Source organism: Frieseomelitta varia, unplaced genomic scaffold (assembly GCF_011392965.1).
Source record: "Frieseomelitta varia isolate USP_RPSP 00005682 unplaced genomic scaffold, Fvar_1.2 scaffold_897, whole genome shotgun sequence".
In the NCBI taxonomy this organism is placed as follows: Eukaryota; Metazoa; Arthropoda; class Insecta; order Hymenoptera; family Apidae; genus Frieseomelitta; species Frieseomelitta varia.
In genome coordinates, this window is record NW_025110697.1 from 194,681 (window position 1) to 222,122 (window position 27,442).

General features: G+C 38.2%; 1 protein-coding gene across 3 annotated transcripts in view; it reads left to right on the forward strand.

The window, feature by feature from the left end:
• LOC122537251 (probable cationic amino acid transporter) overlaps positions 1–27,442 on the forward strand; it is a 61,581-nt gene that overhangs the window by 18,160 nt on the left and 15,979 nt on the right. For 2 of the 3 annotated variants that reach the window (XM_043670279.1, XM_043670280.1), the window contains exons 2-5: positions 9,850–10,003; positions 11,362–11,515; positions 15,510–15,740; positions 26,310–26,518. In XM_043670279.1, the coding sequence (XP_043526214.1) occupies positions 9,857–10,003; positions 11,362–11,515; positions 15,510–15,740; positions 26,310–26,518 (741 nt within the window). In that variant the 5' untranslated portion in view covers positions 9,850–9,856. The remainder of the gene's footprint in view (positions 1–9,849; positions 10,004–11,361; positions 11,516–15,509; positions 15,741–26,309; positions 26,519–27,442) is intronic. The other variant, XM_043670278.1, reaches the window with a different exon arrangement.

Genomic DNA, 27,442 nt, shown 5'->3' on the forward strand with positions numbered 1-27,442 from the left:
TACAATAATTCGTGACTTTCTTTTCCTTTTGAACTCGTCGGTACGATACCACTGGATAGAAATTATTGAAATGTAGTAAATTTATTATTCACCTTGCCCGGGTTATACTTAAATATACTTAAAACTGAGAAAATATTGCAATTTTTGGGACAAAATTTTCGAGACATTTTTGAGACAAAAAGAACCTTTTCTCAATTATTTTCGGCCAATAGATGCCAATTATCTTCGTTTTATCACAGATATCGAGTCGAACGGAAATAAAATATAAAGAAAAGAAATACTGAAAAGCTTGTGTATGCCTGTCTAGACGGGCTATAAGTAGAATCAGATTGCGTATGCTCAGACGCCAGCCGAGGTCTGGCGAAATCTGACGTAACGACAGGGTTTTTCAGTAGAATATAAACGACTATAGCCAGACTATAGGAAGCAGACGTAGCCTTCAAAGAACCTAAATCTAACCTTACGTTAAAGACAGACTTTGAAACAAAATTCCGATAAACAGAATACTATACAATTAATTTTTAAACAGGTTTAGGTTAATAAAACAGAGTGTTTCACGTAGAGTATAAGCAGGTTTAACAAAATTTCTCACAAGGGAGAGCAACTTTGTACGTAGACGAGTTTTAGAATAAAATTAAACAGGATAACGCAATTAATTTTTTTTTTTATTATGCTTGTGTATGTTATTCGTGGGAGAATATGCTTCCTGTACCGTGCGTTCTAAAACTTGTTTCCGGCGTCGACTAAAATTTACCCGACAAGTTTCGCAAGTAGAATACAGCGAGTAGAATAAAACCGACTATGATCAGACACGGAGCAAATGGAGCAGAATTATGCATGGTACTCAACTTCTAGGAGCAGTAGCTTCGTGCATAGTCAGACGGTGAAATAAAATTATACCAAGCAAAATACAACCTCTTGTTTCTTTTCTTTTTTAGTTTCATTTCGCGTGTGTTTCCCTCAAATTCACTTTACGACTTTCTGCAAGAGAACAAAGATCGATATATCCTACAATTACAACTACAAGTATTTTCAGTTGTAGTTAGATTATTGACACATGTCAGAAATTAAGATTCGATTCGGAAAAAGGGACGATCAATTTTTCTTCTGTCGCGAAGATATGATAAACTCTGACGTTCAGAAGTGATGTTGAGTCACTCGCGTATCGCGTATCGCGCGATACATTTTGTAAAAGAGGATCACGAGGCGTTCCGCGATAGAGAAAAGAAAGAATTAGAAAAAAACTGGTGGAAATCCTGTGCTTTTCCATTGGACGTTCGACGGGATGCAAATGAAAGGAAAAGGAAAAAAGAAACAGAGAAATGCGAGATACTGCTGCGAGGAACGTGCTGCAAATAAATCCATACCGGTGCAATATCGTTTCTCGCAGCGGGCCGACCTCGTTAAACGCGTAATGGATAACCGATGGCAGTCGCTGGATTAAAGGACCGAATCGAAATTGTGATCGTTGATCAGCTCAACGGCGAGCTACCACGACACGCGAGCGTGCCTCAAAGGCGTCTCTCCGCGAAATTGGCGAACACGGTTCTCTTGTCTCCATTCAAAATAATATCCAAAAATATCCTGACCTTCGTTATCCGGTCTTTGAATATCACATTGGAAAAGCAAAATGCTCTTTTAAGGTCGCCCGCAGTCCGATAGAAGGTGGAACTTTTGACATTTCCTTGCACAATTTCTCCTCGATCCCCTCGGCGATTGATTTGACATAGATTTGCAAACCTAACTTAAACTTAGAACTCGCTCCTATAAATCTGATACAAACGTGAGAACGTGGCAGTGTGACAGATTCGCGAAAATTATAATACGTAAAGTAAAATGAGCGAGAAAAATTGGAAAATAAAAGTTTTCAAAGAATCAAGCGAGTTATTATATTTTCACTTATTATTATTATTATTATTATTATATGGCAGAATGAGAAAAGTGGCTTTTTAAAAATTCTGCTCCATTGTGAATTTAACGAAAAAAAAGAAAAAAAAGGGCGGAAGGATTTATGTATGCTGTGGATGGAAACGAAAATGGAACAACAATCAGTATTGTTCCGGGTTATGGGTACCACGAGAGACTCTCACTGAACAGGGAATTCCTTTGTTCCGATTGCGCTGGAAGACCGGAGACCGAGGGCGGTTATATCGGTCGAACGGTAGTCGAGCACTTCCCTCAAAGAAATCTCCAGGTTCCCTTGAGTTGCTCGGTTAATTGTCCCTGAGCAGTTTCTTCACGTCGCTGGCTGGCATCGGTGCCACTGGGTCATTTTACGTCTCGATTTCTCCGAAGAGAACGTCGTATGGCGAAGTCAGCGCTTCTCCTTCTTCTGTTGGATGATCTAGTGATTTCCCACCGGGGAATTGTATTCGCATTGAAATTGGCACTCGACGAAATTCACTCGATCTCCTTCCTTTAGAAAACGAAGATTCCCTTCTTCCCTCACACATTGGTCCTCTTCTATAATAGCTCGCCGGTCGTTTATTTCCCTATTTGTTCTTTATACAAGTTCGCTGCTTGCTAATTTATTTCTGAACGCGAGCGTGAGAGACGGGTGGCTGATGACGATGAAAAAGTAGCGCGCGGACACACGGGAGGGAAAGAAAAGAGTTTCATCAATCAAGCCAGGTCCCATTTGACAGAAATCCGTTACCACTTTCAGTAGGCCGTGCGTAAAAATATCCACCGGTCATCCGTGTCCGTTTTCACGCCTTGAAAAACAGGGAGACAAATCAGTGGATACGTGCAGCGAAGCTTAAACGAGCGTCCATCGAACGTGATTCCGTTCGCCAGTTGTTCTCAATTTCCCGCGTGATATATTTCTCCAGCAATGGCTGCTTCACAGAAGCAGCGTGAAGCTCCACCTAACGTAATAATTACAAAATTACAATTCTTTCGTCGATTGTATCGCAACTACTGAGACACTTTTGCGCTGAATATATCGGAAGTTTCGTTATTTACGAAATTTGATTGATATAGAAAGAGCCAACTTTTGCTAGTTGTTCTCAATTTGTCACGTGATTTATCTCCAACAATGGCCGCCTCACAGAAACCGTGTTAAGCTCCACTTGACGTAATAATTACAAAATTACAATTCCTTCGTCGATTGTATCGCAACTACTGAGACACTTTTGCGCTGAATATATCGGAAGTTTCGTTATTTACGAAATTTGATTGATATAGAAAGAGCCAACCTTTGCTAGTTGTTCTCAATTTGTCACGTGATTTATCTCCAACAATGGCCGCCTCGTGTTAAGCTCCACTTGACGTAATAATTACAGAATTACAATTCCTTCGTCGATTGTATCGCAACTACTGAGACACTTTTGCGCTGAATATATCGGAAGTTTCGTTATTTACGAAATTTGATTGATATAGAAAGAGCCAACCTTTGCTAGTTGTTCTCAATTTGTCACGTGATTTATCTCCAACAATGGCCGCCTCGTGTTAAGCTCCACTTGACGTAATAATTACAGAATTACAATTCCTTCGTCGACTGTATCGCAACTACTGAGAAATTTTTGCGCTGAATATATCGGAAGTTTCGTTATTTTAAAAAATTTGATTGATGTAGAAAAAACTAACCTTCGCGAGTTTGGGGGGCTCGTAAATTTTAGGCTCGCCTCCACACGGTAATTTCACCGGCTGGAATGTAAAACTGTTCGTCTGGTTACGGTGATATAATTAACGGTTGAAACTGGAACGTACAATTCTGACGGAGTTGATGCCTGTCTAATTATAACCTCTCGCATATTTCGCCTCTTGTCTTCCTTTTTCCTCCCCCTTCCCCAACATTTCCCCTCGTTTTTCCGCTTTTACCACCGCGTTGCTTTTTCTAATTGCCTTGTCGCTTATTACCTTCGCTTTTCTCCTTTTGCTTCGTCCACTCGTCCTCAATCGTTTTTGTCCCCGGGTTGTGTTCGGTTAAACTATTATCGTTTGAGGTCACGATTAAACCAACCTTGTTTTCTTCAACAACAAGGTGTACAAGGTGTACATTTGGTGTAAAAATTGAAAGGGGAATTGCACGGTACGATTCATTTTTCACCGTGGGAAACGTTTTCTTAGATTCTGAACGATGATTTCGATCTGTTTGTTCGAGAAGAGCACACTGTCTTATCATGTTTTCGAGATTGTGGATTTATTCGTTTTTCTGTGCAGGATACTTAACTCTCTGTGAAAACATAAATCAGAAACTAATATTTTTGCACATCGAATCTTGCGAAATTTAATCTTCAAGTTCCACTTATTTTTCCCGGCGAGTGTCTCTTATCTGAATCTATATTATAATTCTTAGGACACTCTGAATATAATTCCAGAAGGATTTTATCCAAACTCTTGAGAAATCTTGAAATTTTGGAGACGAGATTGAGTTAGATTCTCTCGACAGAAAACTAAAAGTACGTTGCATACTGTTTCTGTCAAATTATCAACCAATTTTCTCTTAATTGTAAATTAGAAACAAGGGGAAGAACGAAGGAGGAAGTAATTTTCAGCAAGTTTCGCAAAGGAGTTTCTTCAGTGGAGACCTGTTCTCGTCCTGGAAGTACTTGCAACCCTCAGTCAGGAATTAATGGGGTGAAACTTATGAATTTTTTATCGATCATATTCATCCGACAATTTTTTTTTTTCATTAATCTACTAATTGTTAACTACCAATATATTACTATTACGAATCATCAGTTTAACCCTTTCGTTATCGGACTCATCAGTATATCAGGAATTAAATTTTTTTTCAAATTACGTACGATCGCGTTCTCATAAATATATAAATAACGTTACGTTGTTGATATTTGTTATTCTGATTATCATTCTTTGCGTGAATCTCCCTTCCCAACTGAAGAGCAGATTTGTGAAACATACAGTATACAGAAGCAGATCTAAAATTCGTTCGTCCTTTTTTAATATCGCGATATTGTTCTCTTTGAAACTCGCTGTAGAAATATCTAACCGGAAATCTTGCGGTTCATCGAGAGATATTTGCATCATCTTTCAGCAAAAAAAAAAAAAAAAAAAAAAATGAAGAGAGAGAGAGAGAGAGAGGGAGAGAAAAAGGGTGATTTCACCTTGGCAAGCTCTTGGCCAACATCTAGGTTAGGTCGTATCGCACTCCTTCATGCAGAAAGTTGTTTAGTGGCCGGCAGCCCCGTTTATCGCCCGTTGCGGATGCACCGTCAGCCATAAATAAACAAACGCATCGCGCTTCATAAATTCCCCCGGGTGTGCACGAATCCCGCCGTCAGGGTTTAGCAAAGGGGTGAAACTCTCGCTTCCTTGCCCTCTTCTCTCCTCCCCCACTTGAAATTAATACCTACGCGAACCTCTGAACCATTAAAAAAAAAAAAAAAAGGAACTTGAACTCTATGGATGACCACCGTTATATCTGAAACTACGGCCTGCCGCATTTGCAATTGTTTATTCGGCAGCTGCCTCCGAGGAAAAAGGAAAATTCGGCGATCGCTGGCAAGTGACTCGCGAAGAAAGTTTGTTTTCGGACGAGCGTTCATAATTTATTTCGATTATAACTGTTCTCGCAGTTTGTCCCATAAACGGGGATGGAACTTCTCTCGAGGTATCGAATTAACTCGCGGAAAGTTTCTCCTACGACTATGCCCCGAAGCGGGAGTATGCATACTCGAAACACAGGAGGTGGAATTCGTAACTTTCCCGAGGGCGGGAGGGGGGGGGAGGGGGAGGAATGGAAAAATTCACGGCAGCGCCCAGGGACGGGTGAATTTTCCTCAGCGTCGTGGGAACACCTCTGAAGAAGTGTTTCCTCGCCTAGCAATCTCTCGGTACAATTTTCCCAAAATTTTCCAATTTTTAACGCCCTCCTCCTCTGTGTCTCTTCCCTTCCTTTTCAAACAATTTTTTTAAATAGTTAATCAAATTTAAATTACTTGAAGTTACTTGAACATCAACTTTCTGACATCAAGTTACTTTTAAGCTACTCAAATTTAATTTGACAGAACGATCTTTCATTATAACAAATGTTATGATAATTTTAATAATAATAACGACTATACAATTGTACACAATTATATAACAACGTAATAGTAACAATTTTCATGATCAGAAGCCTGACGAACGAACATGTAAGAGATTAGCGATCTTGCCATTTTCTAGACAGGACGCCAAAGAGGTACGATGAATTATAAAGTTGATTGTCCAACTGAAATTTAGGTGGAATTTTGAGCTGCTCGAGTTTAGAGTTTACTTGGTCGGTTGCATCTGTGAGTTTTGATCATTTCGGAGCTTCGTTCATTGAATCTTTCGCACTTTTCGTACAATAACGACCACCGACAACAACGTCGAATAGAAATTGCGTGAAACAAAAATTCTCGCGGCTTCTAGACTCTATAATTTAACGATATGAGGATTAATAAAGCTTGATAAATGGTAGCGGGGTATGCGTGTACGTGGTTTGACGTCAGAAGGCTATCTGACCTGAGGGAGTAGTGGCAATACGGGCGACGATACAATTAACAACAGCGTTGCATTCTCCCCGCCGCGTTGGAATTTCAGGCTCAAAGAGAGACAGTGCAGGGAGAAGAGGCAGCGCGGTGCAACGCATCAGTCGGCAGCAAACAATACCGTGGCGTGCAAGCTCATCTACCAGAAAGACTTGACATCCGGGATTGAGATTGCGTCCTGGAAAAAGCTCATCTCACTGGCTCTTCTGTCGTCATTCGCAGGGAACATTTCCTGACCAAAGACTCGTGGCGTGTCTCTGCCTCTTCTTCTCTTCCGAAGTGTTCTCTTCCGAAAAAATGAACATCCACCGGAACGAAATTTCCAGGGCTCAACGAAAACCATCTCTCGAATCGTGCAATGAGAAATTTTAGGAACGATCGCTTTGCAGTTGCGCGCCAGATGGAACTTTCGCGAAATAAAAGTGTAAAAGGGGAGAGCGGTGGCAGGAGGTCAGGTGGAAAAAAAAAAAATCGCGCTTCCGGGGCGAAAAAAAAAAAAAGAAAACTCATCAGAAACGTACACTTGAAACCGCGTACGTGTCCGCTGCGATGGGAAACGGCCGCGTCGCATACCGACGAGCCGTTTTTGTGACTGGTTGTCGAGTAACTTGCCTGCCCCGACACGTGACAACTCACGATTATTTCTTGCACGCTCTCGCAAGCGTGCAGTACGCTCGAACGTCGCCCAGCGAAATTGCGAAACTTTCGTTTCATCGCCGGTTTCGGCGCCATCTTGCCTTTAATTGGCACTCTCGTTTCGAGGCGTGCGAAAACGACCTGTACAAAAGTTTCTCGATGGAGAAATTACGGGAACAGCTTCGATACTTTGCCAGCTCAAACTCGGTGCAACTTGATTCGAAACCTGATCCGAAGTTGCCAAAGTACCCAGCGCCCCCCTTAAATTCTTACCGCCTCTCTAAATTCTTAGCGCCCCCCTAGACTCTTAGTGCCCCCTTATTTTTTTTTTTATACGTGGAGGAAATCTTGCATAAGACACCCAGCCTATGTTACGGAACTGGATAGTGTAGGATTCCTACCGACTAAAACCTCCACGGTGGCCTGCATCGTCTACTGATTCGAGGCTGCGAGACTGGAATATTCTCTGCGCCCCCCTAGATTCTTAGCGCCCCTCTAGATTCTTAGCGCCTCCCTAGATTCTTAGCGTCCCCCTAGACACTCTTAGCGGCCCTCTTTTTTTTTTATACGTGGAGGAAATCTTGCATGACACCCAGCCCATGTTATGGAACTGGATAGTGTAGGATTCCTCCCGACTAAAACCTCCATGGTGGCCTGCATCGTGTACTGATTCGAGGCTGCGGGACTGGAATATTCTCTGCACCCCCCTAGATTCTTAGCGCCCCCCTAGATTTTTAGCGGCCCCCTAGATTTTTAGCGCCCCTCTAGATTCTTAGCGCCTCCCTAGATTCTTAGCGTCCCCCTAGACTCTTAGCGCACCCCTAGACTCTTAGTGCCCCCTTATTTTTTTTTTTTATACGTGGAGGAAATCTTGCATAAGACACCCAGCCCATGTTACGGAACTGGATAGTGTAGGATTCCTGCCGACTAAAATCTCCACGGTGGTCTGCATCGTGTACTGATTCGAGGCTGCGGGACTGAAATATTCTCTGCGCCCCCCTAGATTCTTAGCGCCCCCCTAGTTTCTTAGCGCCCCCCTTGTGACTTAAAAATTCAACCGAACTATTTTGATCGAAATTATTTCAACAAATTCAAATTATTTAAATTAATTATTTCAAATTCGCTCTGAAGCTAAAACCGCCGCGTTCGACGATATTCCTCAAGTAAGTAACCTCAAGTAAACATTCGGATTCCTGCGCACACATTTTTAATACCCAGACAAACGGAAATTCCGAGACGATGTTCTGTCCGCGGAGATGTGATTGATTTAACACGGGCGAGAATATCTGCGCGCGGCAGAATGGCTTTGTGAAGCGATCGGACAACGTTCAGGAATTCCATTAGCACGGCTGAGCGCAAGCGGCATTTTCATAGACGCCGGGGCTACTTTCCCGAGCGTGGCCTGAATAATTTATTACGCGAGAACCTTTCACAGAGTGCGCCGCTTTCTTCTTTCGAACGATTATCCTTTCCTGTTTACACCCTTGCATAATCCTTCTTCTCTCTCCTCTCCCCCTCTCCTTCACAACTATGGCGACGTCTTTCATCGTATTTTTAATCCGCTGTCTCTCCCTTCTTAAAAGCAGCGGCCAACCTAAATGGAACCCCGGTGCATTTCCGGAAAAATGTTTCGTTCGTTCTCCACGAACCTAATTAATTTTCCTTCGCGGCTAGAAACGTTCAGTTCGCTCAGCGAGGAATTTCATTCGTTCATCTTATTTCGCCTAGCTAATCTTTCGAAATGTCGCGGAATTTCTTGCGCGAATGTTCTTTCTTTCCCTTTTTTTTTTAAGAAAGCTGACCTCTCGCAAATTGAAACAAACGTTTCATGCACGAACGTGGCATCCCGATGGAGAAAAGTCGCTGGGAATTAATGTTGATACGTCGGAATATCCTTGGTCGCGTGTTGGACAGGTGGTTTTCTGTATCCAAGAGGGTGTTTCCCTCGAGCAATATCTTCCCTAGCAAGTGACTAAGAGCGATGAGGTCGCGAGACGTAATTTTCCTCTGCCGTCTAGTCTTCCTTCTTCTTTCTTTTTTTTCTTTTCTTGCGAGGATGCCGCGCGAGAGGACAAAGGACGAGCGCTGCGCAGACGACGCCAGACGTCGCTGGATAATAAATCGATAATTCGCCCGTGCGACTTTCTAACCCTCTTGAAAAACCACACTGGGACCACCGTCGAGTCCACTCGCGAAGCATCACGTATCAAACTTCAGCCCGAGTCTCTAAATTACACTTTCCTCTTGGTAATTATGGTTTTCGTAATTTTCTACGTTTTCTTTTTTAACGTGGAGAGAAAATTTTTCAAATTTTCAACGAAACAACTCTTAACGTCGAATTGGGAAAAAAAGAAGATTGATCACCTTTCTGAATTTCAAATAAATTTCGCGAGTTTTCAATTTCACCAAGCAGAAGGCAAAAACAGAGGCTAGAAAACGCGGGCGTTTGTTAATTGGACGAAGGTTGGGAAGGTCCAGAATAATTCAGGATGAGGAATGGCCCCATTAAAATGTCCGTAGCAGAAAGAATGCCTGCCACCGTGATATACGAGAGTCCAGCCAAATTTCAATTACGTCAGAGCTTAGCCAGCGACGTTGAGAAGGATCCGACGAAACAGATTTGAAGAAATCCCCCTGTTTCTGATCCCCTTCGAGAATCCCTTGTTTCCGTCAATTGCGAAATTTCCTTTGTTTATTTCTCAGGCACTAATGTGCTCGCGCTGTTGTTTGCTTGCAGGAAAAAAATGAAGCTCGAATTGATGGACCGAGAGAAGGGCCTGGAGCTCTTTGGGAAATTTATACGAACGAAGAATGTGGAGAGTCTTCAGGGTGACCAGGGGAAAGCTGGACCTGAGCCACTGCATCCGACCGATTCCAAGCAGAAATTACAGGCAAGCTGTATTTTTTTTCAAACGTAACTTCGCACAGCCCCCCTCCCCTCGTTTCTCTTCCTCAAATCTCTCTCGACTGTTTTCAAAAGTTACCTTAATTTTTCAAGCAGGCTCTTGGAGTTCTTCAGTTTCTCAGAACAAGAAGAAAAGAATTTGAACAAGTACCGAGTTTCTCGTACAAATTTCCCTTAGAAATTCCCCGGAATAGATTCGACGTGATCCTCCAGCAGACAAGAAACTTTATTTGCATCGTTGAACGGATGTTGGCGAAATGTTTCGATGACAGACAGCCTGTAACGGAGTTGCGGACAAATTTAAATCGCCTTTCCCTCCGACGACAAGACGGCTGACATTAAGATTCTGGATCCTTGAGGGAAAGAAGCATCCCCGTGTGTGTGTACATGCTATCCACCTGCACGTATCGATCCTCGGCTATTTTTAACAGGATTTTGCAACCCCTTACGTTCGACTCCTACACCACTTCAGATTCCCCTGTTCTGGCGGTCGTGATCAATCATCGTCGGCGATGGAAAATTAATTTCTTCTCTTGCCACCTTACACCTTCTCCCTTTAGACTTCATCTTTCTCGTCTGAGAACTTGGCAGAGGTTTCCCTCGAAGTTCGTTCCTTCACGTGTCAGACGGATGTAGTGAAATTTTGTGCTCCAGAGATTTTTATGTATCGAGGCATTTGAAGACTGAAGGAATTATGTAAAATGTGAAATATCATGTACTTGTTGCACAATATTTGTTTATAATATTGTACAACATGTATAATATTTTGTGGCATTAGAATAAATAGATCCTAGTTTCTGTAGTTATATTCGTAAGAATACAGTTATAATCTAACTGTTAAACAGTATCTGAATAGTCCTCTTACGCATCAGAATTTTTCAGTATTACTTTCACCAATTTGGTGAATTTTTCTTCTTTGAATTGACAGGTTATTCTATATTTAAGGAAATACGTTATTCTATATTTAGGGAATCTTCAGAATATGGTTCCCCCTTTTTTCTTTAAATTATCAATAATCTGCATAACATTATTTGGTTTATTGGATAATATTGTATTATTAGAGTTTATTACACAATATAATGCTACTTAATTAAAAGTAATTAAAAGTAATTACATTTAACTTAATTAAAAGTAACAACATTGCATTAATTATATAAAAAACAGTGCGAAATATAATGTTTTATCATTATAAATGTCACGTATAAAGGAAATATATAAAATATATAAAATATATATGCATTAAATATATAAAAACAGTGAAATATAATGTTTTATCATTATAAATGTAGTCGCACATAAAGGAGAAGTGGAAAATTTAACTTGGTGCCCATTTCCGTTTTACAGAAGTGCCTGACGACTCTGGACCTGACGTCTTTGGGGGTTGGCTCCTGCGTTGGGACAGGGATGTACCTAGTCGCGGGGATGGTGGCGCGCAGCGTCGCCGGGCCAGGCGTCGTCATCTCGTTCATAATCGCGGCCATTGCTTCTATTTTTTCCGGTATGTTCGCTCTTCACAAAGAAACCAGCAAAACTTGTCCAACGTGCAATTATCCTGGTTGTCTTGTTTATTACGTTTTAAGTTAGAAAACCATCAAAACCATCAAAATCGAAATGGAAGATTCTGTTACACATACTAAGGTTCAAAGGAATCAAGTACTTTGTTCACTAATTTATTACGTTTTATGAAATAGGCTAGGAGGACTGAGGTATAACAGGTGTTGTAGATGATTGTAAAAACAGAAATTGGGTTCAATCAGAATTATTGAAAATCCACTGTAGCGTGGAATTTTCTCTCGTCGATTCGTCAGAATTAGAAAGCAGCGCTGTCAGGGAATTTTTTTACATATCTGTCCGTGTATTTATGGTTTTATTGATCGGGCGAAATTTATGTGATCCGGAACGCAAAGCGCCTTGAAAAAATATATTGTTTCGTTGGTAAATAAAATGTGAAGAGAAATTTCGGACAAGGAACATCCAGGAACAACGTATTAAAAACACGTTGAACGAAATATCACGGGACAAAAATTGGGCGTGTAGTAAGAAATCCGTGTATTACACGTTGTATTCTTCTCTGGAGGTAAAGGATGGAGAAATATTTGGAAGAGAGAGAGAGAGAGAGAGAGAGAGAGAGAGAGAGAGAAATAAAGAAAAACAGTATAGTATACACAGCCGTAGAGGCAGTATGTTTTTATGCGAAGTTTTGTTTTATCATCGCCGCAGGCGAGAATCCTCCAGCTATTTGCTGCCAGCAACACGGGTCGGATTAGATTTACGTTCGTTGCGGCAGAGACTGTTCAAGACCGCGAAACATCACGTGTTCTAATTTCGTTTTCTCCACTTGGAAAAACTTTCAACCGACTCGCACGCAGTTCCTCGTTGTCTTGGAGATAGTGCGGAATTTCATTCAATGCTGAAGTAAAGCTGAAAACACCGAACCGCGACATACACGGTGAACATTTAAAAAAAGAATAAACACCTTTTGTTGTTTCGTTCGGTAGAATTTTGCGCCGACGTCTGACTATGTACGGACCTACTTCCCTTAGAAGTTGAGTACCGTGCATAATTCTGTTCTACTTGCTCGTGTCTGACCGCAGTCGGGTTTTATTACTACTCGGAACGCTGTATTCTACTTACGAGATTCGTCGAATAAATTCTTAAGTATTAATAAATTCTTAAATGTTAATAAACAAATATTAGATTTTAGTCGACGATCGTGCTGAAAATGAGTTTTAGAAAACACACGGTGCAGAAGGTATATTCTCCCACGAACGATAATAAAAAATACACGAGGATAATGAAAAAATTATACTATCTAATTTTATTCTATATACGAAGTTACTCTCCTTAGAATTTTGTTCAAACCTGCTCGTGTTTGATCATGATTCCTTATACTCTCTGTGTGAAACAACCTGTTCTATTAACTATTAACCCAAACCTGTTTAAAAATTAACTATTATAGTATTCTGTTTATTGTAATTTTCTTTTACAGGCAAGGTTATTCTTCTTAGAAATTGAAAGTTACATACTGGTCTACTTGCTGTGGCCTATAGTCGTTTACATTCTACTTGGAAATCGTGTTGTTATGTCAGATTTTATAGTGTTCCATATTTATAATTTATCTAGACAGATGTAGGCTATACTTTTCTTTGTCTGATTCGTGTGAATTGTTGGACACTATAAATAATTGTTTGACTAATTGTAAAAATCATTGTTTACATTGTTGGAATCGAATATGATACAAGATTTATGATAGAAAAATTTAGGGAAAAATCGAATGATGGCACGTTACACAATACATGAATCTATATATTTGTGGATATGTAATATTCCCGAGATTTCAGTTCGACTTACGTTTTTATAATTAAAACATTATTATCCGCTATAAAAAGTTACCAAAATTTTTGTGTTTCAAAATAAATAATCTTAATTAAAGATCCTAATTAATAAATATAATATTTTAAATATCTTTTAAATTCGTTTCTAGACACATAGTTATTCGAATAACATACGCAAAAAGGAGACTTACAATCTCATTAAAAAAAACCTACGTTGCTTTTAAAATCTTTAAAACATTATCAGTTGTAAAAATTCACCTCAAATAATGCAATTTTATCTCGTAAAATTTTTTATCATTCGTTTCGCAGAATCTGTCGTGAAGTCCCAGTTCTACGAGACGTTTTGTATAACTTGGCCGTGTTCCATGAAACTTTTCATCGCTTTCTATCGTTTTAAGACTGTAATACGATACTTTTTCGATACTTTTTAATTAAATATTACAATTGTTCTATTTCCCAGTGTCAAATCTAAATATTACAATATTACAATTTTCCTGTAATATTGTATTTTTTTTATTTTTTAATATTTAAACCTAAATATTACAGTGTTACAGTATTATTTTTTAATATTTATTATTTTAATATTGCAGTATTATTTTTTAATATTTATTATTTTAATATTGCAGTATTATTTTTTAATATTTATTATTTTAATATTATAGTATTATTTTTTATTATTTATTGTTTTAATATTACAGTATTATTTTTTAATATTTATTATTTTAATATTGCAGTATTATTTTTTATTATTTATTATTTTAATATTGCAGTATTATTTATTAATATTTATTATTTTAATATTACAGTATTATTTTTTGATATTTATTATTTTAATATTACAGTATTATTTTTTAATATTTAAACCTAAATATTACAGCATTACAATTTCCAAATGTAATGCAATATTCTGCATTATCCGTCTATACGAGGCCATCCTGTGTAATTCTATTATATCCATACTCTCGCCTCGCCTGTGTCGTCAAATCCACTGGCAATGTCGCTGTTGCCACTGGAGAAATGCGTTTCCCTTCTTTCTCCCGTATCAGGTCATCGGTTACAACCATAATCTCCATGGTGCACGTCCTTCCATACATCTCTCTCTGCTGACACATATATGGGAGGACACGCGTCGTGGCTCAAGGCGAGTGGAAAATAATGTCGGATCAGATTTACGGGTTGTGCGTCAGCCATTGCTTTCGTGCATCCAGATGCGTGAACCCCGTAGCTGTCCGTGGACGTCCATATGACGACCCTGTACATGTTCAATTCTCAGCTTTCCCATTTTTATAAAATTCTAAATTACCCCACGTAAACTTTGTCTTGTCTGTCATTCTATCTGTCGATGATGCTTTCTTTTTATTAGAAAAGAAGAAGCAGAGAGAAACAAAGTGAGAGAAGATGATTTCACATGGTAATTTTCAGAAATACTTGGACAAAAGTTGGTTTGAAAAATTGAAAAGTCAATTTGAAAGGTAAATTGCATATTGAAAAAGAAGATCAACCTAAAAATTGAATGATATACATATATATATATATATAAAGAAAGAAAGGAGTCCTGAAAACATCTCTTTTAAATAATTAAAAACTTAAATCCCTTTTTAATTAAACCCCTTTCGAGTAATTAAAAATTTAACAGCGTTAAATAATTAACGATGCATCTCATATGGAGAATGCTTCCACTTCCGTGGAAATTTCGCGCGAGTTAAACGGAAATCGTGAAATAATTATTAATCTATTATGCCGGCTCATTGTTCCATCGATGTCTCTCTGATCTTTATTCTCGTACTGTCACCGACGTGTGAATCGATTGTTATCAAAAATATTCTTCTAACGATGGCAGGTTTTCTTGATATTACGGCAAGAAGGAATTTTTCTAAGAAATTTTTCGACTGATGGGAAATAATTCCGGTCACAACTATTTTGATGAACTTTTTTTTTTTCTTCGATGCACAAAGCATGCTAGAAGAATTGTAATTTCAGACGCTCCACTTTTAATACGTTAGATATGCTGCATTGCGTCCATCTTCATACATTCCCATAACGCGAGGTAATCCCTAGTGAGAGACGAAACTGACACTATTTATTATAGTTCTTGCTCAAATATCTATCCATTTCGATTGTAATCGCTGAAAATGGTGTCTGGTGTTGATGTTGCAGGAGCATGTTACGCTGAGTTTGGAGTACGAGTGCCTCACACGACTGGCAGCGCTTACATGTACAGTTACGTGACCGTAGGCGAATTAATAGCATTCATTATTGGATGGAACATGATACTGGAGTACCTTATAGGTACGAGCGCGTGTGCCTGCGCCCTTAGCGCCTGTCTGGACGCCCTTGCGGACGGCGCCGTTTCCGGGGCGATAGCCAACAGCGTGGGAACATTTTTCGGTGAGCCTGTTATCCTATTCAACCGCTTCGTCGCAATACCAAATGCCAAAAATTGTTGCGTTCCGTTGCAAGGGAATGCGGAGCGGAAACGTCGCCAAATGTAAAACTTGCTCGACTTATTTTTCTTGGAAAGAATTTATTGCGACAGGTAGAGAAGAACTTTCCCTGAGAACGTTTTAAGTTAGGTTACTCTCTCCAAGATTTAGAACTTCAGACTGATAGCGTGGACGTGTCATAAATGAAAACTCGTGAGAAGAATGAACTGGAGAACTGTTTTAATCGTTAAAGAGTAATTCGTTACTCTATTCTGCAAGATGTAACAAAAACCGCCATTTTGAGCCTCTGAGAAATAATTTCTCGCGGAAAGATAGTTAAAAGGTGATACTATCACTTGTTGAAAGCAGTTTCTAAGAATCGTCGTTGTGGTTCGCTCTAAAAAAAAAAAAAAAAAAAAAAATACTAAGAAGCAACGACATTGCTTCTAGACCAAATGATAAAAGGTTGGTCACACTGCTTTTATACAACAGACTCGACAATTCTTCTTTTTTTTTCTTTTTTTTTTTTTGACCCATACATTAAAAGAGCTGAAATGCGCACGTAGAAACACGACTGAAGAGAATTTACATCGCGTACCTGCTCAAAGAGGCTTCATTTTGAAGTCTATTCCCTTTACTCGCGCCCGTCATGGTCGTTAGTGTGATGTCTTACAAGTGGCAGCCTTGGAAAGAGCTTTTGTACCTGGCCCGATGAAACACTGACTCGCACTACTTGGACCAACACCTCCTACTTAAAAAAGTGTCAGGACACCTTTTCGTTTTTTAATAATTTAGCATTTCACGTAGGTTATCAAATTTTGTTCATTGCACGCGTACCTTTAATTCTTTCCAATTTTACAGACCTAATCTAAGAAATTTTTACTTACCTTTGCACGTGGAATATTCACTCCTGTTTAGTACGAAATTAACTAGATTCAAATATATATTTGAAAAGATTGACAAGATCTTTTTCTTATTTTCTTGTATACTAACGACTAACAGACAGTCTTACAAAAATTTTTCCACGAAGAATTTCATTAATGCATAATTGAAATGAACTTCTGTCTTTGGAACTTGACCAGTTTCAACCTGAAACTCGAAACTTCATCGAGCGCACGTGCAACAATGGCAACATTCAATTCGACGTTATTCGGGTTGAATATACTTTCATGAAAAATGTAGTTTTTGTCCCAATCGAAACGGCCAGTATATTTCGTGGACCTGTGCGCTAGGATTATAGTATATTATTATACGATAGGCTGATTAAACAACCGAGGGGAAGCCCGGATATCCGGCCTCCCTGTAGCGAGTTACGCTTCTGGCCGTCTGACACGCACGCGGCGCCTCTACTGGCGCAAACGTAGAAAGTGGAACGTTCTATTCGCGTTGGATCGATTCGCGTGCGTGGATCATTCTACTTGGAGTGTTGCACGAGTGACGGATTATTCCACTCGGAGAGTATTGGCCATGCATTTGATATTTGGCTGGCGTAGCTTAGGGCGTTGCTCTACTGACAGCGAACGAACTATAAACGAAAGCTCGCAACATTCGACTTAAAATAAATATCACAAATGAGGTGTTCGATCTAATCAATTTCGCATTAGTTGAGAGTATCAGAAAGAAAATTACAATGAAATCTCCTAAAAAAAAAAAGAAAGAAAACGCTTCATCAAAGCGACGAATTATTGTATACGGTTTGGCCACTCGTTATGGTCCGCAATCAGTTGCCCGCGCGGACGGTTAAGAACGCAAGATAAAATTCGATCACGCCAATTTCTGTTGCTATCTCGGAGTCTTTTTAATTGTGTCTTTCGATTGGCGAGGCAAATGAAAAACTAACTGATTGCGCCGAAATGCAAATTCTTTTCAAATTCTTTTCAAATGGAGGAATTGTTGAAAAATGATTGATCATAAGAGATTGAATTTCTGTTGAAAACACGTGCGCACGTAGTTATAAATCGAGGTGGTGAAGTGCACGTGAATATCAATGGATACATTTCCCATCACGATACGATTGAAACAACGATTCGCCATTTGTTCCCTACCAAGTCAATAAATATTTGCACGTCGCATTCCGGTCGCAGGCGGTCAAAACAGGCAACAAATGACGAACGATAACTATTCTTAACGATGAAAGAGCATCTGAAGGAATATTTTGCAAGAATCTCTAAAAACTATGCTTTATTTCTTACAAGAACGTATATGTATATTCTTAATTATAATGATATAACAATACTATTGTTATTTTATTAACAATATTTGTTAATAAAAGTTGATAAAAGTTAACAGTATTAGCATTCTCTGTAATGAACATTTGAATTATTCTATTTTCCGGAAGAAAAGGTACGCATCGTATTAAGAGAAAAAAAAAAAAAAAAAAAGAAAGGGCAGGGAAAAAACAGAGAGAAAACTGCTGAACCTTTCCATTTTACTTGCTGACTGTCGTAGCCAGAAAAGGAAGTGAAGAAGCGAGAGCTCGGTTCGCAGCTAAATTAATTTCATAAAATCGAATCGACCCTACCTAACCAGGGGGTTTGTCCTTTTCTCTGTGTTGTAAACTCGTTGTTGATCTAATTATCAGATTTGCCTGTCACGAGAAAAAATTCCACGCAAAAATTCAGTCGGACTTTTTTTACTCGAGCCATCTAGCTATTTTTAAAAAATAATTTTCTCTATTTCATTTACAATTTTTGGTTGGGTTATTAAAATGTGATCTCATTTCTCGCTTCGAATTATCATTTACGATTCCAAGTGAAATGTTAATGTTCTAATTTGATACAGTAGATACGAAAATTTAGTATCTTAATAATTAATTAAATTTAATTCAATATAAATCTCGGATAAAAGAAATAACATTACTACGGAAGAGAAAAATGATGCGACGTCCAAAGATACTTTACTGAAACTTTAATTCTTTTTAAAATTGAAGGAAAAATGTGTAACAATATACTATGTAAATAGAAAGAAACTTGTATCGGTGTAAACGTCGAAATTATTGCAAATTTGGGAAAATTGCACGATCTTCGAAAATTTCGATTCAAATGCAGTTTCTTTGCAAGCATTTCGTTTTATAGGTTGCGGAGAGCTAGTGGTTGAGGAGTTAAGGAAGTTCGTAGTCAAACAATTCAGATAGCACGTTCTGTATATAGTGGAGCGCGGCGCAAGTAGTATAGGCACGACTCTAATCAAACACGTGGTCCAAGTAGCAAGTTTCGTCAAGTCAAAATATACGTTTCGAAATGCAATTTGACAATTGACACTAATTCTATGAATTAATTCGACTAGTATGTAAATTGTAAATTCAAATTACATGAATTATTCAATTATAATTAAATCACTTCAATCACATAAATTCTTTCTTTATCTTTGGAATTTAAAAACTTCACAATTTTGGAAGGAGAGATGACTGAAAAATTGCGGTCGATTTTAGTTGCTGTCGGAGTAAATTTTATGTTTATCAAATCGTATTGGGTGCAAAATTATTTCACATCTCGCATGAATCAATAAACTCATTCTGCACGGAGTGTCGATAAAAATACAAATTCTAAAAATTGGTTTCCTCCAAAATTTGTACTTCCTCCGCAAAAAAAAAAAAAGACAGAGGAAGTTTGCACTAAAAACTGTATAGAATACCGAAACGATTTGGTATGAAATTGAAAAAATACAGAGGAATCTGTGTACAGGCGAGTTCTGCTTCACGTTACAAAGGCTCGATTGACAAAGAAAAGAGAAGTAAATAAATAAACAAATTGCAGGATAGAAAAAGGAAAAGAAAAAAATTGGAAGGCAAAGTCCGTCTGCAATTTTGAAAATGGTGAAATACCACGGAGATTATTCTGAAGTCCTCCACTTCGCCGAAGAGAAGGAGAGGGGGTGGAAAAAACACAGGCAAAGCGTTTCAATCCAATATTCCCAGCCGTCATCTATCTCTTTGTGAAACAAGCTTGGATTTCTTTTTTTCTTCCTTTGTTTCGTTGCCTCTCCCACTGCCTCCTCCTTTATCGTCGTCGACGCCATTTGTTTCCAACCCTGCCCGCGAGGGGCTAATACAAAAATTCCCGCCTGCACGCCCCAAATCTTTTTCAATCCCTTCGTCCATTTTTTTTTTTTTTTCTGTTATGCATTCGTAATGATTCATCAAAATTTTTGAATTTCACGAGGTTTTGGTTGTTTCAAAATAAATACGTAATGTACTGGGAGGATCAAAAGTTTGTCATTTGAATAATTTAACACTCTTAGTGGACTTTCGTCTATATTTCCTTTAACTTTCTATATATTTAAAATGGGATATTGTAATAATATTTAAGAGATAAATATTTAATATGTATTAAAATATACTTTCTGCTCATACTTGACTTTCTTCTATATTCTGTAATTTTAATTTTGTATATTTAGAAAGAGATTTTACACAACGTTAAAGAGTTGTCTTCTCTATTTTGCAAGAAGAAAATTCCTTTTGATTTTTCGAGTGTAACTGTTCTTTGTTAAAATGTATAATTCAAGATATATGCACAGATATTGTTATTATTCCGTTTTTTGAAGAGTTTCGATCAGCCAGCTATCATTAATCATAAGTAATTGTTTGTGGAGCAAATAAATAATGTAGCAAGCTCCTGTACTTGTGAAAAAGCGGGTGAATTATCGGGATTTCCGTTTTGTCGGACAGTTTTCAGGAAAATCCGTAGTCGAAGAAACAATGGAAACCATCGCCACGGCGATTGAGCTAATCGAGCATCGAAGCACGATCTTCGTTATATTTTGTACCGAAGCAACTATAGAAATACAATACTCTCCAATTTCCGTGACCGGAAATTAGAGAGCAAACGAAACGAGATGTAAAAGAGAAAGGGGAGAGAGTGAATGAAAAGAAATTTTTTCATAAATGAACCACCATTTCTGTACATTTGTTTCAACGTTACGTATAATTTTCCAATTTTTTTTCCGATAATTATAATATTAATAACAAACATATATAATCATCACAATTGAATAAATTTGCGCAAAGAACCGAATTTATTTACAATTTGTTCACGTATAATAATACTCAAGAATTATTACCAAGAAAACTTTATCAAAAGTTAATTTAGTTTAGTTAGGTATAGAAACTTTACACTGCCTTGAATCTTTCCAACATTCTAACATTCTTGGATTCTTTATGCATTCAAAATTATAGTAACGTAATAACATCCAAGTCACACGTCTCTTCAATGAGAAATAATTATATCATTCATTCAAACTTCACAATAGCCAGAGAATTTTCTTCGTCTGATTTCTAATAGAATTCTAAAAATTACTCATAAGAACTGATGCTTTTTTGAGACCAGATGATTATCGAGTTAGACGTTCTCGAAAGAAATCGTGCCTGGCAAACAGCTAATATTCCTCCTCGTTGCAAAGGAAAGAAAGGTTAACGAGTCATGGAAACATCCGATTTGCAGATAGAGCACGCACCGCCGCGTTTTAATCGAGCGCTAGTTCCATTGCGGAGGTGGAGCAAGTCTCAGCAGAACTTTCTCATATCGTTGCAAATTATTCGATTGCATATCGCGTTAACGCGACGATTTTCGATGGTTACGTCGGTGAGAATGTTAGAGAAACTTGGGTGGAAAGTTTAGTTCTGTGTATAGTAAATGGGCGTTAACTTGATCTTGTACATTGACGCTCAGTAATATCTGGACTGGGCTTGTTTGTTCTTGAGACACGAGTTGTTTCAATCATAAATATTATATACAGATATTTTATCGATCTTTTTTTCATCATTTCACGTTCATCGCAGCTACATATAAAATAAAAGTTAATTTCAACTTAATGGAAGCTCTAAAAATCGTGTCGAGTAAAAACATCCTCCGCGTATTTTTCCAGCTGGTTAGCGCGAAGTGTTTCTGCTCGACGATTCGAGAGACTTTTCCTTAACGTACCTCTCGTTTCCATCGTGATAACAATTCAGCTTTCCTCTCTTCGCATTTTCCAACGAAGTATGCGCCCGCCATCATTCGGGGACCTCCACGCACGCTTCGCTTCCTATGCAGTTTGCAGCTGAACCGTACTCGAGGGAAACAAAAGGAAAAGTGCCAACTTATTCCCCTCGCCTTTCTCTTCCATGTCTTGGCCATCTAAAGTCCATCCGATGTCCTCCGTGTTTCGATCTACACGATTTTTTTTTAGATTTCCAAGTCTTCTCTTTTTTTACCTTGTACTTGTTCTTTAATTAACAACAGCTCTCAGATGAAAAATTCAGGATTTTAATTCGGTTGAAGGAAAAAAAAAATCTGCAAATTAAATGTGCCAATATTCGATTTAAATCGAGCATTAAGTTTGAAATGAACATTGCAACTATAAATGGAATACCCGACGAGCAATGATGTACATTTAATCACTTGCGCTGGCAAGTGATTGCGGACCATAACGAGTGACCGAACCGTGTATACAATTCGTCGCTTTCTTTTCCTTTTGAACTCGTCGGTACGATATCACTGGATAGAAATTATTGAGAAGTAATAAATTTATTATTTACCTTGCCCGAGTTATACTTAAATATACTTAAAACTGAGAAAATATTGCAACTTTTGAGACAAAAATTTCTCGACGTACGCGGCACGTCATTACAGAAGAAATTATCGAGAAGTAATAAATTTATTATTTGCCTTGCCCGGATTATACTTAAATATATTTAAAACTGAGAAAATATTGCAATTTGTGGGACAACAAGTTCTCGACGAGCGCGGCACGTCATTCCAGCGCAAGAGGTTAACGGCAACTGATTGCGGACCATAACGAGTGACCGAACCGTGTTTACAATAATTCGTCGCTTTCTTTTCCTTTTGAACTCGTCGGTACGATACCACTGGATAGAAATTATTGAAATGTAGTAAATTTATTATTCACCTTGCCCGGGTTATACTTAAATATACTTAAAACTAAGAAAATATTGCAACTTTTGAGACAAAAAGTTCTCGACGAGCGCGGCACGTCATTACAGCGCAAGAGGTTAACGGCAACTGATTGCGGACCATAACGAGTGACCGAACCATGTATACAATAATTCGTCGCTTTCATTTCCTTTTGAACTCGTCGGTACGATATCATCGGATAGAAATTATTGAGAAGTAATAAATTTATTATTTGCCTTGCCCGGGTTATACTTAAATATACTTAAAACTGAGAAAATGTTGCAACTTTTGGGACAAGAAGTTCTCGACGTGCGCGGCACGTCATTCCAGCGCAGGAGGTTAAGGAAATTCAATTTGTACACGCCAGTACAACTCCAACCTAATTAGACGGAGCCATGTTTGAAGGGTACGATGTTTGAAGCAACATTCAAAGAAATAAATCGAGTTTGAAATCAGGTCTACCGGAGCGAAAAGGAGTGGGATCAAAGGGTCGATTTGACAATGAGGGGCGGGGGAGAAGTAGTCGAAGAATCCGGCGAAGATGAAGAGAACAAGAATGGAGGAAGTGGGTTCAGGTAGGCAGGTTAAAGAGCAGTCGGAGTGCCTCGGCTTCGTTTCGGATCGATGAGGTCCACAGGTGCTAGACTTGATCCGCGCAAGCGCCCCTCTCACACCCTCTCTTTTGTTATCCCTCCCTCTCCTCCTCCCTCATCCCTCTGGAATCCCTTCCTTCTCTCGACGCCCCTTCATTGCTTTTTCCCTTCGTTTCTCCTCGTTCCGAACGCGAGGGATACACCGGGTGTTCCGTGATTCACGTATTCAGCGCGCATGTACACGCTGTTCGAACTTAATATTCATGAGGACGCGCCCTAAAGGTGCGGATAACCGAGGCACAAGCGTGAATCGCGACTCCTGGCTTTTCATTGTTGGATTCGTCAGGACGAAGAACGGCTTTTTCAGACTGGATTCTTCTCGTTCTTCCGTATTTTCACTCGTCCGTTAGGTCTCCGGCTTAGGTTTCTTCTGATTTCGACGTTTCGGCGAGAAAAATGTATGAGAACCTCGTGTTCAAGTTTAGGGTCCCCTTTTCTGAATCTTTAAATCATTGAATCTCTTTTGTATTTTGATTCTTTTTTTTTTTTTAAGAAGAAGGAAAAATACGATCTCATTCCCCTCTTCTGCGAAGAAATTTTAATTGACAGTCGATGAGAAATTCTCAACTTCGAGGCTTCTTCTCCTCTTGGCGATCTGTTTTCTTCAATTTCAATATGATCGATGGCCAATCCAGTGGAGAAATTTAAAATCAATCGGCGATAATGGGAAAAACTTGTCGCCAGTATCAATTTTCTAGTTTCGAGAACGAGCGCAATGTATCATGCTGATGATCGATTCCATTGGTGCCTAGGGGATTTCCAGTGCGAATTGTCTTCTTTGTTCCATTCAGGCGAGCCAGCACGCCGTTCGATGGTATTGTTCGATCAAACAGACTTCCAGTTTAGCAGAACGAACTTCCCAAAGCTCTATCGGCAATGCCATTATCATTGGGCATCGCGATGATCGATGTCCCCCCCCCTCTAACTTCGACATTTCCGATTGCCACGTTGCTCGCGCTAATTTTTCAAATTCGAATAACATTGTAATTTTCAGTTTTTGAAATTGAGGGCTGGAAATCACTATGGCAATCAAATTATCCTCTGAAGTAATATTGAAATACTTCATCAATCACTTTATTAAACTAGCGAGTTGCTTTATTAAATTTTATTGAAATATTTTATCAATTAGACGAATATGAAAGTACTTGAAATTAAAATGGCTTATAAAGAAACTTTTGTTAGGGAATATTTCAATGTCACGTTCTGTAAGATTCGTTTACCTAAATTGAACAACAATGCGAGTTTAATACAAGCTTCAAGAGTTACAAGCTTCTCGTTAAAAGACAATGTGGTATTACACGTGTCTCTAGTGCCTGTACAAAAAATTCCCTAGGAATTGAAGCTTCCTTAAAAAACTGTTAAAATAATTTAATTCCAATTGCAGTTTTCTTTAAAAAGATGAGAAGAGACAGTTCTACGTGTCAGAACGAATATAACATAAATTGTATATAGCTTTTTGATTAGCATCAGGAACAAAACTGAAGAGGAGAGAAAGAGGAAATGGAACTAGAGACAGAGGCAAAAGATGATGGAAACGAACGTCTCAGTGAGGAACAAACGCGAAATGAATTTATATCCGACGAACAGATGCAAAATCGAATGAGAAACGTGATGAATGTAGAGGGGAGGAAAGGGTGAAAGGCAAAGAGGAGAATAAATAGAAAAATGCTCTTTGAAAGAAGATGGTCAATCGTTGCTCACAAAAAAAAAAATTAGACGTTTAAAATGCAGAAACTGACTTTTCCACAAAATTCCTCTACGAGGGAACACGTAAAGGAAATAATTCGGTATTAACGTGGACCACGCCGGAAATTGAGGTCCCTTCGACGCGTTCCTCGTCGATGTCGCGACTTCCCCCTCGCCTCATCCTATCGAAAATTATATTTCTATCGCGTTTCTCACATCATCGTTTCACGTCGTTGAGAAAGAGAGTTTTTGTATGGATTAAAATCCCAAATATCTTTATATTTGTTGAAAGGTTTCGCGAATTTCAAACAAAAACGGAATAAAGAGAGAAAATAGGGAGTATAATTTGGCCAATATTATTAGCTTGCGTGCGTAGGTTCATTTCGAAAGCAGTCGACGCTCAAAGAAAGCAGAAACGTGAAGAGATAGACTCCGAGGTATCGCGAATGGTTGCAGAGGCTAGGCGAACCGGAAACGGACTGATAAATTTGCTGCTACCCTCGTAGCAGGCCTCGTCAGTTCGTTAGACATCCAAAAATTGGGTTCCCTTAATTAACAGGGTGCCTTTCAATCACACATGTCCTAAGATTGATAAAAAGTCCAACAGCGCCAATTTCGACGTTAACTCTGCCACATTCCTTAAATTTTTTATACTTCAACGAGGAGGGAACTCGAAATGTTCCAAAACTTTATCAGATGAGGAACTTCTTTTGTAATATATTTTATAATATTTTATAATATTTATATATTTTATATTTTATAATATTTTATAATATTTTATAATATTTATATATTTTACAATATTTTATAATATTTTATAATATTTATATATTTTGTAATATTTTATAATATTTATATATTTTATATTTTGTAATATTTTATAATATTTATGTATTGTACAATATTTTATGATATTTTATAATATTTATGTATTTTATAATATTTTATAATATTTTATAATATTTATATATTTTACAATACTTTATAATATTTTATAATATTTATATATTTTATATTTTATAATATTTGTATATTTTACAATATTTTATATTTTATAATATTTATATATTTTACACCATTTTATAATATTTTATAATATCTACATATTTTATAATATTTATATAAATGTTGAGGTATATTTTAATTTTGGAGAAATGGACTAGAGGCGTACAGCAGGATCTTAATAATTTTCACGATTACATATATATATATACAGGAAACTACGTGCGAGCTATAATTATTTTATTGAAAAGTTCATTTCGAGATACGAGCGGCGATTAATTAAGTGATTTTGGTCTGTTGAAGGTCGACCGCCCGATTTCCTCGCGTTCGTCATCACCATACTGATGATGCTGTTAATGGCCGCGGGCGTGAAGAAATCACTGGTGTTCAATAACGTATTAAACGCCATCAACCTCGCCGTTTGGGTGTTCATTATGACAGCGGGGATGTTCTACGTGGACATTGATAACTGGAACGAGCACGATGGCTTCTTTCCCTACGATTGGAGTGGTGTAAGTACTCAAATTAAATCAGATGAAAATACAATAAAATCTCTACAGTCAGTCAAATTTGGCCAAGATCTAAACACGGAGATTTTGCCCAAGTCAAAAGAAATTCGGAGAGAACTATCTTTAATAAGAAGATAAGGCCAAAAGATATGCCGATTGTTTCTCGCTCCCCTCAAAACAGAACCTAATTCCAAACTAATCGTGTCGACGGTGATTTTCTTTTTTAAACTATTTTTGCAACCTTACTTGTTGGCTGTACATTTTAAAAATTGAATGAAGTTCCTTCCTCAGCAAGAGAGAGAAAGGGGAAAAAAGAAGTGTGAAAAAGCTCGAGGTGTGTCTGAAAGGAAGTCGGGGATGCCGGTCCATTTCCGGCAGCTTTTCACTCGCGGCCCCCCCGGAACAATGGCAAACTTGTTGCGTCGAACGGGTTTCAACGAAACGAGTGAAACCGTGCGGTGCATCAGGTGGACAAAACGGGGAAAGGGAATTCGGATTCACGGCTCGCGGGAATCCACGCAAGCCGGAAAGCATGCGACCTCTCCGGATGAAATTAGATTCGAGAGGCTGGGGGCGGAGGGGGGGAGGAATGAATTATTTAGGTTTCGTCGTTCGCTTGGCCCCAATTTCTCGCCGAAATCACTCGCGACCGATTCTTTTTGCCACTCTTTCTTTAAAATTATTTTCTCGATTGTTCGTTTATCATAGTGTTTGTGTGGTCAGCAATATTGCACATACTTTGTAGCTTTCAATTTACATGATTTAATTTACATTGCATTGATCGATTTTAATTTGTGAATGAATGAATTAACTTTATAATATTGATATTATATTATATATTTTATATTATTATTATTATTATTATTAAAGTAATTAATACTTTATTATTTAATAATTATTATAAAGTATATTAATAATTATAATTAT